Below are 15,508 nucleotides of genomic sequence, written 5' to 3' on the forward strand. Positions count from 1 at the left end.
CATTTTGAAATAGATAAAAAGCTACCTGCAAATAGTCTTCCCTCACATATACAGCCACAAAGAGATTCAGCTCTAACACACAGTGAGTTAAAATGTGGCAAACAAGTTCAATTTGCCCTCGAGTGAAATTGTGGAAGATTAAACATGAGCCCAGTGAGACATGTGTTTCATCGAATATTCAGTGGTTAAGATTTGCTGTTTCTTTCACTGTTTCTAAAGCAGTCAAAGGGAATAATTACCGAAACAGGTGGATATAAGTCAACAAGTGACTCATCATTTTCCCTAAGTCCATACATTGACTGTAAAGGCTATTGCTCACACAGAAACTGGAAATCTGATCAGTCACAGGATTATATCATCATCTAAAAGAAAGACTATACCCATGAAGCAGCTCACAGTAGATCGTAAGTTACTGGTGCAGAGGGGTGAGGGGATGATTTAATGTAGGTTTAGATGACGGGTGGGGGATGGTGGTAATGAAGCCTGTCTATGTATCTCCTGGGAAGGTCACTGCACAGCACAAGTCCTGCTCCATTAGCCTGATGTCAGACAGCTCTGTACAATTTATCTGTTTGCTCCACTCCGGCTGCTTTCTGTCTTAAAGTGACCTCGCCTCCACGGTGAGGAAGCTGTTCTTGTGTGCAGTGTAGCCTGCCCCCTTTTTGTTTTTTTTAGGTGGAATACGGTAAAGCACTCTGCAGTCACTCACCACAGCCAGTGAAGCGGCTTTTTCAGTCCTGCCTCAGATGTAGTCAGACTAGTCTAGGAGGAGGCGTGTGGAGGTGGTGCGTCCACCTGGACCACTGTTTGTCCTGGCGTTCTGGGTCTCCACAGCTGGGGGGGTGGAGTGGGGCACTCCGGCACCCAAACCCCAGGCTGAAGCTGGATCATGGGCTGTTCTGGCAGCAGATCGTGCCTTAGTGCTCCCTGCTCTGCAGACAGGGTAACTGGCTTCTACATTGTTCTACTCTGCAGTGAGGAATAGATGCGGATCTGAGGAGCAGTGAGACAGACTGGAATGTATTTTTTTATTATAACCTGATGATCAGTGAAGTGATGTTTATCTTGTCTGATCTGTTACTGTTAACTTGTTTTGCTTTTTCTTTTTTTTTTTTTTTTGTCCAGTCATAATTGCTAATTATGCTCGTAGTGTGATGTAGTGCACATCTGGTTAGTTATGTGACTCAGTGTAGTCAGAGAAAGGTAGCAGATGAATGATAAACAGTTTTTGGATCATCTATGCGTCAGTTTAAGTCTGGAAAAGCACTGCAGCTACAGCGCAGCCTCCCTTACTGCAAAACTGAGTCAGAAAGGGAGAAGTAAAAGAGTTACAGCAACAAGAAGCATGTGGTAAGACTGAAAACACAAGTCGAATGTCAATTTTTTATTTTTATTTTTTTCTTATGAGCTGCTGCAGTGCTATTGAATTATTTGCGTTTGGCAGTCAAACATAATATCCTGGAAGGGAAACTGCATTCATTTATATGATTGTGTGTCAGGGTGTTTCCAAATGCACATAACTTCTCTGACAAATTGTGAATAAGCTGTGGTCTTGACTTTGCTGATATAAGCTCAACTCAGTGTCACAACAAATCATCATGAGCATGTGCATGACTGTTTTACTTCTCTTTTTATTTGATTGTTTTTCTGCAGCGTGATGAAGCCACCAGGCAGTGCAGGGAGCTGTCCCAGGAGCTGGTCAACCTTCGAGGAGAGCTGGGTAAGTCAGGTCACCTTGTTCTCACACGAGCTGTGTTTACAGTAGTTATCACCAAAGTACACAGTCCTGGTGCAGGGGTCTGAGTTTAAGTCTGGTGTTTAGTCCTCGATTTGATTGTTGAGTTTTGATGAGAAAGTCAGGACACATTTTGGATTATATTTCTATCAATAATAAGGATGTTTTTTCATCATTAGTATCTTGGTTTTCTTATTTTGGTTGTGTGATCAATTTGAGTCATTGGTGCTTTAAGTTCTATGTTTATAGTAATGAAATTAGTCTTCAATCTTGAAGTTCAGTATACGTTTTGTCTGTTAGAACTGGTGTATCTTAATTTAAATATTACTATGTCTGCATGCAGGGTGTTTTTTTTGTTTTTACTCCACACAGTGAAAACTGTGTTTTTACTCCACCCGATTGCTTCCTTCACTTGTTAATTGCATTTTCCTCCGCTACCTATTTGTCAAAGCGCCTGTTTCTGAGTAGAGTGGTGTCAGCCCATTCCTGAGGCTGACCTCTGACCCCACACAACTGAGGCTCCCAGTGGTGGAATGCCGCACCACCTGAGGCCCTGCGAAGTCTGGGGACAATAAGTCATGTCTTATGTCCAGCCTAAGTGCTCCCGCACAGAATAACCTTGCACGTACAGACGCGTACACGCTCCAACACGCGCTTACACACCAGCTTTTATCTTTCTTACTCGAGGCAGCAGGAACGTTGTGGCTCCTCCCCTCCTCCTGATGCTTCTATCCAGACGTGCCACAGCCTCGGGACTTCCACATGACTTCTCTTATATTCTGAGCACTGTTATATCTGCGCTTTAACACATTCTTCACCTACGCTGACCTCAGATAGACCTTTTTTTGTTTTGTTAAGTGTAGTAAAAGATGTTTGGAAGTGTTTAGCTTGCCTTTTTTGTTTGTTTCTTCGTCTCTGCCTGTTTCCACGCTGATCTCACTCCTCATACAGCAACAAATTATAGTCTTGGGCCACAGCCAAATATGTGATACAACAACACGCCCTTAGTTATCTTGCCTCATACATAAAACTACATCTAAGAGGGTTCTGCCTGTTTCAGCATCTGCAATATCAGTGACTTTCCAAAAACCCTCGCCATACTATGGGCCAAAATGTAGATGTAAACGTAAATGTAAACTGGGACCTACATCCTCACATGAACCACGAGGTGTTTGTTTTGGTGGGTGGATTCGGACGGGAAAGTGCTCATATGACCAGATCTCGGTTACACATTGTTGGGGAATGCTGTCCTCCGTTAGCCGGGCTGTACATGCCAAAACCTGATAGATAGTCCCTATGTTAACTTGGCTTTTGTTCCTGGATCTGCTGCCGTTATTCCAGCCTGGGCAAGGTGAATCCTTACGCTCCTGCATTGCAGTGTTAGTCCTTCAGAGCTCAGCTGTGCAAAAACAGACACTCTGCATTTTAGGCAGCAACCGTCGTGTCTAATAAGTAGATTGTTTACACATCTTTTCAAATTGTCAATAGTATTTGGTTCAATATTATATTGTGTGTTTGAGGACCTTCCTTACAAAATAAATGTACCTGCTGAATTCAGACTTTCTTATTCTGCACAGCTGCACACCATCACTGTAACTCACTGTAGCTACCAGCACTGCTTGCACACAGGCACTTAAACTGGAGACAGCTTGTGGAGTTGGTCTCTGTCACCCACTCCAAAGCAGACATAAACACAGTGCAATGGAAAAAGTTGGAGACCAATATGAAAGAAACACAAAAGCCTCGACTCACACAAGCTTAAAAATGGCTAATTACCAACTGTCGAAAGCGGAAGAGAGCGCAATGTGAAATCTGTTGCCCATGTTACTGATTTCAAGATATTGTGAAACACTTGACACTTTTTTTTTTACCATGTCTTCATCTTAGCCATAAATAACTGGCATGTGCAGTCAATTATTGGAGGCACCTCCCTGTTGAAGTCAGATTTTCCATTTCTTTTTAGAGGGCATTTAGTGACATATTTGCATCAAGGGGAATATTACTGAACAGAGACTCGTCAGTGGACATATCAAATGTCTTTTACAAGCAAATAGAAGTTTTCTCCGTTCTTTTTTTTTACCAATGAATATCACCCAAGCTGCACAGCTGCGTACAGTCACTGAACATCATGTAAATGCCCTGTCACTGTTTCACCATGATGAAAGATGAAGGTTTACTGAGCGCAGTTTTCTTTTTCCAGTTTGCTCGGTCCATTCGTCTGAACTTCTGGAGAAAGAGAAGGAGGAGCTGCGATTGGCTCTGGAGGATGCGCTGCTGAAACTGCAGGCGCAGCACCAGAAGGACCTGAATGAGCTGGAGCAGAGACTGCAGGCCTTCTACCAGGCCGAGTGGGACAAGGTCCACCTCACCTACCAGGATGAGGCCGACAAGTGCAAGAGTCTCATGCAACAGCAGGTTTGTCTGAAGATGTTGGTGAAAACGTATTGTACTTTTTCTCCGCTTAAGAAGAAAACACTGAAAGTGCCTAATGATCAGTACTGTTGTCGTTAAATTAAGTGAATTCTGTGTTTTTCTCCCTTTTTAAATAAAGATGAGCGAGCTTAAAGCCAATCATGAAGCCTTGAAGCTGGAACTTGAGAACAGCCATACAGAGCATCTGCACTGTGTTAAACAGCAGTATGAAAACTCGCTGGAAGGTGAGCGAAAATTACTGATCAAACTATCCAAACATTGCCTTTTTTCTCCAGTTATTTAAGATTGACTGCTATTATAGTTAATTTATTGCATCTCAACATGAAATTATTATTTGCCATTTGCTTTTGTTGTACTATTTTCTCATTTTAATGCCATAATACCTGTACAATACCATGTAACTTCTCCAGAGCTCAGGAAAACCCACAATCAGGAGCTGCAGTCTTTGGACAAAACTTTGAAAGACGCAGAAGCCGCTTTGTCTGTAAGTTTGACTCTTTTTTTTTTTTTTTTTTACCACACAAAGAATAATATCTCACAAGATGAAAATAACTCATGAACGGATGAACCAGCGTGTAAAAGTTTGCTCAGTTTGTTTGTGTTGTGCTGTGTGTGTGTGTGTCTGCAGGGACAGATTCAGGAGCTGACTGAAGAGAACAATGCCCTAATTGAGAAGTTAACGGCAGAGGAAAAGAGGAGGAGACAGCTGGCCGAAAAGTGTCAGGTAATCTTATCTGTGGGCTTATTATAGCAGAGCTCCACTTTAGAGGCATCTCATGACTCTGGTGTTTCTCGCCCCTGTGCATAAAGCATGGGGAAATCTTAGACCCAGTGATAACCAGAAAGATAAATGACCAACAGGACAAAACAAAAATGAATGTTTTCTTAAAATAGCTCCTTTTTAGGTAGCTCTGGAGCCAGTTGCAGGAGCTGATTTTTAGTTCAAACGTTAAATGTTCACTAAGTGCAGATTTATGCATCAGTAAATTAAAGCCAGTTGCACCACACAAACAAGCTCTTCCTTAACAAACCGATAAAGTCAAGGTTACACTTGCTATTATCTGAACTAATCTGAGTAAAATAAGTAATTTAGAATATCTGACCTTTTTAAATTTCACAAAAAACACACATTTTTGCTCCAGGTATGCAGATAGAAATAAAGTCAGACCTACATTCGTAAAGTATTGATTGTTAAGTTTATTTTATCTTTTTGCCCCTAAAACTTTGATTTTTGGAAGTTACGTTACAGTTAGTGACGCTCCTGTTGACATAGTTAGTCACTTCTTATTGGATGACGTTACAGATGTTTCCTAGCCATCCATTTACATAATTTCTAGCTAAGACATTTCTTAAGTTTTAATGATGCAACCTGATTAAGTAAAGCCAGCACTTTATAAGAACTTAGAGAGGGCAAATTAAACTGGTGCACCCCAGTCCAGGTTTATTAACCATTCTTAACCATGTAAGATGAACTGGAGTGGGTTAACTATGATACACTGCTCCTCCTGCTCCTCTCACTGGCCAGAACATAGATTGTAATTTTCCCAGAGTGCTGTGGTACGGTGAGGCTGCCACTCTTCATCAGTGTTAAGTGGCAGCCCCACATACTCAGCAGTCTGCCATGGCACAGCAGAGTCATTAAGGTGACTACCTCACATTACCCCTCCACTCCACATCTGCTATTAATAGATAAATAATAAGAGCAGTATTAGCAGCAGATCAGCTTGCATATTGGTGTTTAGTTAAAAAGGACACTACCTACAGTACATGTACAACACATTATCTTGTTGAGGATTTTATGATGAGTCATTAGCTTGACAATTAAACATCCTAATTTTGGTCGTCCCTGTGAGGTTTTGGTAAGTGATGCATGGCGCCCTCTGTTGTGCAGTGCTGGATTCATGGCCGCATGTCGTTTACGAGACCACCTGTATTTTACGCCCTCATTTCATGAAGTCTTAAACAGTCCCTGAACATCTCGGTGCTACTTATTTATCCCCGCAGAAGGACTCCCACACCCTGTACCTGGAGCAGGAGCTGGACAGCCTCAAAGTGGTGCTGGATATCAAAAACAAACAGCTCCACCAACAGGAGAAGAAGATGATGGAGATCGACAAACTGGTGAGGCCTGAAGCACATGAAAATGATTACCGGGCATCAAGACAAGAAAAAAAAAAAAAGAACCAAAAAACACTTGAATCTTCAATCTTTTTTTTCCTTTTCTTTTCTTTCCAGACAGAGAAAAATGTAAAGTTGGACGAGCACCTGAAGAAGGTCCAGCAGGAGAATGAGGATCTCAAAGCACGCATGGAAAGACATGCTGCACTGTCAAGGTAAGAGCTCACCCGCTATTCTGGTTTTTTTTTTCCCTCACTCATATAAAATTATTAAAACCAGACTTTGAAGCCTGAAACCACTTGTCACTGATTTTGCCGACACGTCAGAATAAGTGAAAAATGGAGGTTTGCGCTCCAGATGGTGTCTAACATGTCTGTGTTTGCTGCATTTCAGACAGCTGTCTACCGAGCAGGCGGTGCTACAGGAATCCCTCCATAAGGAGTCCAAGGTGAACAAGCGTTTGTCGATGGAGAACGAGGAGCTGATGTGGAAGCTGCATAACGGAGACCTGAGCAGCCCCCACAAGGTTTCCCCCACCTCCACTTCACCTTCCCACTCTTTCAGCTTCCAGTCCCCCCGCAGCTCCGGCGTCTTCTCTAGCCCTCCGGTCTCACCCAGATAACAACGGGGTCCCTGCTTCCAGCAAGCAGACCTTCTTGTTTTTTGAGTTGTCCCTCTGGAATGAAGAGCCATGTTTGATTCCTGTGCGCTTAGCAACACAACAGCTCGGGCCTAGGCTCCGTCAGGATTGACACTTTCTGTACAGAGACACTACAAACTGTTTAAAAAAAAAAAAAAAAATGTTGTCGCACAGAAGCACTTAATAGCAAGGCCACCTTGTTCTTTGCCTTTCACGTCTGAGGGGGGAAGAGGGGGGAGGAAATCTCAGGACATCTATGTAATGAAACACTATTTTTGTTACATGTAGTTGTTGGCAGAGGCTTGTCTTTCCTGAAGCTCAACACACATACAGTACATTCAGTAAAAAAAATATGCATACATGTGCAGACACAGCCCTGCAGTATGAGAGAAGATGTCTTTGTGTGTTTGGAGACGACAGCCATGGAAAGTCTGGATTCAGAATTACAGATGCAGATGACATTGTCCCTCCCCGGGATGTACTTGTATTTAAATATGTTCGACATATGTAGCGGCTTCTGTTGGATTCCTGCACCATTTCTCACCGCTAACTGTACAAGAGTGACACTTAATACTGTCACGTTACCAAACACTGCTCCTCAGCTAGTTCCCAGTGCTGTACAGACCTCCATGTAAAATAAAAAAAAGAGAGACGTTATCGTTTTCATATGCAGGCTGATTTCCCGCCCAGAGCTCTCATGGGCATGTTCAGAATTTCCATAAGGTTATTTTTAGATCAACAGTTTTAAATAAGATGGCCTCAGACATGTTTTTTTTTCACTTTTGTTTGTTCGAACAAGGGACCAATCCAAGTCTTTGTGCATGTGTTCGGTTCTTGTCAAACGCCCCACCCCTTAACTGAACTCCCTCACGCAGCTTTAAAGTCGGGGTCTTTGCAAAGAGTTGACGGGAAGTAGCTTTGCTTGTAACTGTCGGAGACACTGCAGCTTGGAAATGTCTCAAAAAGAGTATTTGTGTGGAATTGATGTTATCAGTGTGTTGACCCTGTTTTGAAATATGCAATTAATAAAAGTCTTGTATTAAATCTGGTATATTAAAGTCAAAATTTGTGTTCTAGTGGAAATATCATTAAGTGTTTTATGAAACCACAAACATTCATCTGCTGAAGTGAGGTTCATTTCAAAATCATAACAACCAGCAAAACTCAGCAAAAGGTTTGTTGAGAAAGCAAAGTGGAAAATGCAGCAAGTGTTGCGTTGGATTAAAATAAGTTCTGGGCCTGCACATCACATTCCACATACGGAGCGCATTAGTACGTCAGCCTGGCACACAGCTCAAGCTTTGAACCAGATTCTCCTTTTCACCACATGCTACTATAAACCCAGAGCAGAGTCTGATGGATGCTACTCCTCTTTTCCAGCATCAATATTGAACTTAAATGTACCGTAGAGGCTAATTGTGATCAGTCACCCATGTTTGATAAGTTGTCCGACCCAACCGAGTGCCAGGATTTACAGCAGGCGGGTGCTGCCTCATATGTCAATTGAGGCTCTTTGTCTCACTGTTTAATATGCTTTTGGCTTCAATTTTGCTTAAACTCTAGTAGGTTTTTTTTTTTACATTTGATATTATATAAGTCAAAAAGTGTTAGCAGCATTCATTTAATGTAAAAAAAAAAAAAAAAAGTCACCTGCTTGCTTTTTACAGATTTTGTCTTTTCCCTTATCAAATGTTCCCATTGATGTTCAGTGTTGACATCTTCAGGACTTCTGATAGTTGCGATTCATGTTTAGACTCATTGTGGAAAATGAATCATTTTATCACATCTATAAGCCAGAGGTAGAGTCATGCCTCTGGACAATAGATTATAACTCAGAATTGGTCAGTGTGTAATTGATGCTTCAAGGTAAGAACTACAAAATGGATCAAACATCCCTGCACCCAGATATTTTCATTCATATTTGATTGCCTTATGTTAACCTTTCACACATGATGCTGTTTGTGGGCTGAATCTAAAAATAAAAAAAGATCTCATAAACAAATATATGTAGCAAATCTTTATTGTTATCACAATCTGTGATCTAAAAATACATCCAGTTTACAAACATAACCGTGATACAGGCCGTCATGCTGGAGTTATTTGGAGATGATGTCGATTGTCACAATTGTCTCACCGTGCGGGTTCTTGGCTTTACACATGTAGTTTCCAAAGTCAATGGTCTCCATGTCCTCTACAGTCATGACACTTTGTGATATGCGCGTGGTGTGACCCAAACCTCTGTTGATCAGCCTCCAGGAGGTTTGGACGTGAACGGGACGGTGATCCTACATGATAAAAATAAAACATGACTTTTGACATAATGTAACTTGCTGGTGACAGGCACTACAGGGCGTTATTAACAATCAATGATTTTGTTGTAGTCTTTAACTACCAATTAATCTCAGTGTTTAAGAGTAGGACAACACTGTGAAGTTGTGGATGGTTATCTTAAAATGAGTATAACTGTTTATCTTTTCAGGTATAGTGACCAACTTCGACCAACATCATTATAATAATTGAATTAGTTGCCTTCAGAACACATTTTATTAAGTGATTTAATGCATTTACATTTCAGCAATGCCATAAAATAACTAAATCATCATTAAATATTCCTTTTTTTTTAAATTATGTCTTTAAGTAATGACACATTTATTTGAAATACTCGTGACTGATGTTGACACTAAAATTCTCAAATTGTGTTTTTTTATTTAGTAATGTGTCTACTATCATATTTCATCCACATTCGATCCCCTTCAAGAAATAATAAAATAATAAAAAGGTATTTGTATTTTTTAAAGCTTTTTAAAATTATTCAGCTAATCCATTTGAAAAATGTATTTATTCTTTCTTTCTTGAAAGACGAAACAATGAAACTTAATCATTATGATTTACTGTTAATTTTATATAATTTTATCTTTTTATCACTCTAATTCAGTTATTTTAATAGCAAAATTTTAAGTGTAGTTTATTATTAGTATCAGTGACTAAGTGTATCATTATTATGGATCCACTGTCTACTGTATGTGAAAGACTTGATATGATTTAATCATTAGTGTGTCTGTTACAGAAAAAAAGTATATTTAATATAGTTATAGACATTTCCTATTACTTCTGGTTGTAAAACAAACATCTCCTTTGGCACAATAATAAAACTGAACTGAGCTGACATGTATAACCATAGTATTTATCTAGGTGGCTGCTGGTTCCTTACCCTAGCCCTTAATTTTGAGCCTAGTGTTCCTCTTACCTGACCAGGGTAAAACCAGATGAAGCTGATGTCCACCTCTGGCTCGCCCAGCACAGTACAGGTTACATTGAGGTTGTCGCCTCCTCTCACCGATTCTGGAGACGCCTCTAGGCTCACAAATGGTGGTCCACTAGGAACTGTCAACAACAGAAAGAAATGTTATTCATTTTCTAGTTGTATCTCCTCCTTTACATAGGGAAGTATAGTTATCTTCACTAACTCAATAGGAAGTGAGTTACATTAGATCAGTTACAGTTAAGTATTTTCTCAAATGTATTAAATGTACAGTATGTGATCAAAGCTCTGGGGTATTCCCACAGTCCAATGTATAATTTCTATTTCTCTTAATCTATCAGTCAAACAAGCTATGGCAGCTTAATATATCTAAACCACACACAATTTCCATTTCATAAATTCATCTCTAATCCCAACAGAGTGTTTCCATTTCAGCTGGCGAGCGTCCACAATAAACTTAACTCAGCCATGAGAAGGCTTTTGACAGCTCTGAAATACTGCCATTTCTTGGAGGTTGATAAAGCAAAATAACCAACACTGATTCATGACTTTGTGAAAACCCCTCTCAACGTGGGTCTTGGCACTTTGAATCAATAAGTTGAGAAATTACTGTATAAAGTTACAATTTAAAGGCAGAGGAAAATGATTGCAGCAGAGGTAACGCAGGTTATTTATGATCATAGTAAGCAGTGTGTGTGTGTGTGTGTGTGTGTGTGTGTGTGTGTGTGTGTGTGTGTGTGTGTGTGTGTGTGTGTGTGTGTGTGTGTGTGTGTGTATGTGTGATTTCTGTGTCTTTACCCTCCACATAGAGCAACTGGTACTTTATGGAGATCTGAGGGGTGCCCCTGGTCACAGCCTTGCAGTACAAGACCCCCTGATGGTCAAGGCTGGGGCTCTGCAGGATAAATCCCTTGGTGGGGTCATACGTCACGGTGGTCCCATTGGCTGGGATCTCCTCAGCAGGGACTTCTCTGTGCAGGGACACCTTGGCTTGTGGGTTGGTCACAGGACAGGGCACCACAGCAGGTCTGTCTGGGCGCAGGTACACGATCTCAAAGTGGATGGCAGACGGGACGAAAAGGTTGTCCTTGTCTGATCAGAGGGAGAGAAACAGTTACTGTTTTTCACTGGAAATGAGGTGCATAGAGCAGATGTGTATCTGTCCTGTTGACCTTTGAAGAAGGTGTTAGACCACAGCAACACATTTACACAACAAATTAGAGCCATCGAAGTTGTCACAAATGACACTATCAGTGATTAATATAGTAGGATGCAGAGTTTTGAGACTAAAAGGCGATTATTAAAGATTTACATGTGAGGTTATGATGGCTACTAATGGTTTTAATTTTAATTTTATAATAAGCCTTCGGGCCTGCAAGTATAACTTTGAAATGGATGCAGTTGCTCTACAGTAGGGTTGACCAACTATTAACTATTAATAACAATTATCACCATATAAAGTTGTTAAAGGTTAAAAGAGTTAAAGGCTCCTAAGCAGCTAATTGCTCCACTATGTTCACCTGCTAACTGCTAACTGCAGTTTAGTGTTAGGCACTTGGTGTACAAAGGTTTCATCATAGGTCTTTGTTTTTCTTTTTTTCTTTTTTTCCTGAAACCTGCTGGGGCTGAAAAAGAGGTTGATGAGAGTGAATAAAAACAGCTGTGGGCTGTAAAACCAACACAATGAGCTAAAAGATGCTACCAAGCGGTAATAGATAGAGCTGATAATTCTCTGTGGGTTCCTCAGTATGCCTGTTTCTTGCTATACTAAACCTTTCACATAAGATGTACTCATTTTATCTGTTGTTAAAGGAAAATGTTGCTACTTTATATGGATGTCTAGTCAGTGTTGATGGTAAACGTAATAAACAGAAGCAATAAATTCCTTAGTGAATGCTATACTGACCAAGAAAACTGAGCTTTCCTTTTCATGGAGCCATGTTGGCAGCCATGGTACAATTTGCAAAAGCCTCTGACACCCAACACCTACACCCACTCTGGCTTTAATGCAGCTGAATATACGAGTCAGCTAAAACACTGTAAAATGCAGCCTCATCCATAACATCCTCGCAACTCATATTTTGGGATATACCATTTTTGCTGTTTGAAACGTAGCTAGTGTGCAGTTTTTAAAAAAGCAAGAAGTTTGGGTTTTTTGAGCAGCATCTCTAGAGCATGCCAGAAATCCAAGCAGAAATAACCTTAAGTTATTCCTTAACCCCAACTACGTCACTTTACACCTCAAATCACAGCGCTGGTGCCTGAAGAACAGATCTCGTTGCTGTGTCCCTGTAATTGGCAACAAATGCAGACATTTTTCACACTGAATCGCTAATTCGGATGACTAGAGATAGGGCTGAAATTTGAAGAAAAGATGCTTTAATATGCAGTATTGACATCAATAATAATAAAAAAATATTGATTGGTGCAGCCTTATAGGCTAAACAACCAAAATGAGCTTCTTGGCAGAGATCACACACCAACTACTTCACTGAAATGTGGGTTCTCAGCCTAGCAACACATATAATAGCTTATTAATGATCTGATTACTGTTAATAAAGCATTAATAACTAGTTTATTAATAACTAATACATGTCATAAACAACATGTAGTCTTTACTTCTTGTTAAAATCAGAAAATGCATGTTAGTGAGTATCATATTTAATCACCTGTGAAATAGATGTGTGAGACATATATGTGATCATGGTCCTTCTCACACTCTGTACCATCACATACGATCACCCAGCAGCTGTAGGGTCCAGTGTCAGCAGCAGAGGGCGACGTCAGGATCAGCTGACTGTACTTATCACTCTGCTTGATGCTGGAGGCGGGAAACAGAGAGATAAGACACTGGCATTAACGTCGACTCAAAGCATGAAACAAAACAGCTTGTGTGTCCTTTAAGCACCTGAGGCGTGAGTCGTTGAAGGTATCAAGGTAAGCTGGGTACGACCAGCCGATGTTAGAGCCTTTGCAGCGTAGCTCCATGTTCTTCCCAGGAGTCATAGTTGTGGTTTGGCCCAGGCGCAGGAAGCGGCCCTTATCCAACACCTGGGTCAGCAGAGACTGGCCTTTCACTCCTCCATCTTTCAGTTTGGGGTGGCGCACCTTCACCCGTTTCCCTCCTGGCCTGATGCGGTTTTCTCCTACATCTTTTCTTCGCTTGGGTTGTTGGCAAGCACCTGGATAACACAGAGAGCAAAATTAATAAAGGTTAACAAAGATAAGTCACAATATTTCTTGTGTTTCTGTAAAATGAGTCTTGAAAGAAACAGCAGAGGGTCAGAATGGTGTTCAGTATGCTCATCTGGAGGGCTAGTCTTTGTGTTTCCCCCAGCTGTAACAACAGATGAACAGGAAGTGTACAATCTTTTCACTGGCACAAAATGTCCAGAACAGCCTCTTTCTCAGCAGCCTGCTCTTTTCTTCTTTTTTTTCGTCAGTGGGCACAGAACACATAAACCGAGAGGGAAAAATGTATTATTCCGTAGTGTCGATTTTCAGGATTTGTTGTTTTTATTCTTCAGCGGAGAGTTAATGAGAGCTCCAAGGAAAGGTCAGCAGTAAAGGCTAGTTAATTAGAAACGCCTGTTGCATGCCTCAGATGCAGCTGGTTTGAGTTGGTCTGCAGAAACACTTTGCAAAAACAAAGTTGCATGCAGCTCTTCTGTAAACCTTTAACACATTTGAAAATATATCAAACAAAATGCAAATATAGAAAATGTGTGGCAGTGTGTATAAAAATCTGTCTTCACCATGTGTGAATGTGACTTATGTTTTTAGTAAACGCACCTCCCATTCTACACCCATCACAGAGAGGTGTCCCCAGGCAATATTTACATAACCTCTGATTATCTCATCCTCAAAATACTTCCAGGCTACAGTCCAAGTTCTCGTGATAAAGCACTTACAATCATTTTTTCTTCAGTCATAAATCTATTGAGAGAGATTAACTCACCATTTTGGAGCTCCACCCAAAGCAATGCCAGGCAAAACAGCACCCAGAGCTTCATGGTGTGCTGGCTGGATGGTCAGAGGGGTCGGAGAGATCAGGGTAGGTTTTGGTGAGGGGTTCGGTGGGTAAAGAGGTCAGACTCAGAGCTTCGCTGGAACTCTGCAGGCTCCAGCTGCCCTGTTTAGATTTCTAGCTCCATCCTCCTCTCAGACTGAGAGGAAAAGGGAAAATAAGTATAGAGCAGTTGTGTTTACTCCCTCTTCTCAGACCTTAAGAGCGGAAACATGAACTCTGGAGCCCTCTGCTGGGTCTGAGTGTCAATAATGGTTTTTAAAGAGCAAATTCACACTGAATCAGGAAGCCACCGCTGTGCTGTTTTCAAAGGGTTTTCACATGTGTGGCACACCTGGACAGTTCAGTTTAGAGTTACAATGTTATAATATGCTAAATACCTTTGTAGTACTAACTTATCACTATTTTATACACTGTAGTTAGATTAGATAAAACATTATTGATCATAAGGAAGGAAGATTCACAAAATGTCTATGTGTGGGTCAATGACGTATAAGGATTTTCAGCAACTCAATTTTAGAATAATAAAAACAAGCATATCTAATGCAGTAGTTCAAACATTCAGAATGTTGTGTACCTGAAAATTCATATTACAATTTGAAAGTGATTTTAGTGGGGGTTTTCAAGATTAATTGGCACTGGCCTGAAAAAAAAGTCATGTGGTGCGACCATGATTCATCTTGAAATATCTTATATAAATAAAAGATCATCATTTACAAAAAATGTTTTAAAAATGCAAATACTTTGTTTCCAAACACTTTATATTACTGAAAACTTGTAAAAAAAGATGTGAAGCGTGTTAAGTAAATTAATTTATTTCAAGATGAATCATGGTCGCACCATATGACTTTTTTTAAGGCCAGTGCCAATTAATCTTGAAAAACTTAATTTCAAATGTATAATATGGATCTTCAGGTACACAACATTCTGAATGTTTGAACTACTGCATTAGATATGCTTGTTTTTATTATTCTAAAATTGAGTTGTTGCAAATCTTTATACGTCATTGACCCGTGTATCTAATACATGAACCCTGAGTTTGGACATTTAAATGTATCACCTTGTGGTAGCCCCACCTCTGTACCATTGCTCGGCGTTATGTACGTCAGCAACGTTTACACAATACACAACAGTTCAAGAGTTGCATCAAACAGGCCGCGTCTACCAGAATTTTGCAATCAGCTGTTGGGAAAAGGTTTGAAAAGGTCCCTGTAAAAGAACATTCATGTTTTAAAGAAGACTGGATGAAACCTGCAGCTGTTTTTTTAATAAACAGATATTTATTGGACCAAA

General features: G+C 40.5%; 2 protein-coding genes across 6 annotated transcripts in view; one reads left to right on the forward strand and one right to left on the reverse strand.

Annotated features, from left to right (window-relative positions):
• The window catches only part of mtus1a (microtubule associated tumor suppressor 1a), a 30,449-nt gene extending 22,213 nt beyond the window's left edge, over positions 1 to 8,236 (forward strand). For 4 of the 5 annotated variants that reach the window (XM_062425673.1, XM_062425671.1, XM_062425672.1 and 1 more), the window contains 8 exons: positions 1,654 to 1,720; positions 3,936 to 4,150; positions 4,287 to 4,392; positions 4,579 to 4,652; positions 4,797 to 4,892; positions 6,173 to 6,289; positions 6,404 to 6,501; positions 6,680 to 8,236. In XM_062425673.1, the coding sequence (XP_062281657.1) occupies positions 1,654 to 1,720; positions 3,936 to 4,150; positions 4,287 to 4,392; positions 4,579 to 4,652; positions 4,797 to 4,892; positions 6,173 to 6,289; positions 6,404 to 6,501; positions 6,680 to 6,908 (1,002 nt within the window). In that variant the 3' untranslated portion in view covers positions 6,909 to 8,236. Of the gene's footprint in view, positions 1 to 497; positions 944 to 1,653; positions 1,721 to 3,935; positions 4,151 to 4,286; positions 4,393 to 4,578; positions 4,653 to 4,796; positions 4,893 to 6,172; positions 6,290 to 6,403; positions 6,502 to 6,679 lie in introns of those variants that run through there. The other variant, XM_062425675.1, reaches the window with a different exon arrangement.
• A 706-nt stretch (positions 8,237 to 8,942) lies between these two features.
• pdgfrl (platelet-derived growth factor receptor-like) lies at positions 8,943 to 14,372 on the reverse strand. Its single transcript, XM_062425680.1, has 6 exons — positions 14,147 to 14,372; positions 13,097 to 13,370; positions 12,858 to 13,009; positions 10,987 to 11,280; positions 10,174 to 10,310; positions 8,943 to 9,211 (listed from the first exon to the last, which is right to left on the reverse strand). The coding sequence occupies exons 1-6, from the start codon at positions 14,199 to 14,201 to the stop codon at positions 9,023 to 9,025; spliced, it is 1,101 nt and encodes a 366-aa protein (XP_062281664.1). The 5' UTR covers positions 14,202 to 14,372; the 3' UTR covers positions 8,943 to 9,022.
• Positions 14,373 to 15,508: the final 1,136 nt, after the last annotated feature.

The sequence above is a fragment of the Scomber scombrus genome, chromosome 9 (assembly GCF_963691925.1).
Source record: "Scomber scombrus chromosome 9, fScoSco1.1, whole genome shotgun sequence".
Lineage (NCBI taxonomy): Eukaryota > Metazoa > Chordata > Actinopteri > Scombriformes > Scombridae > Scomber > Scomber scombrus.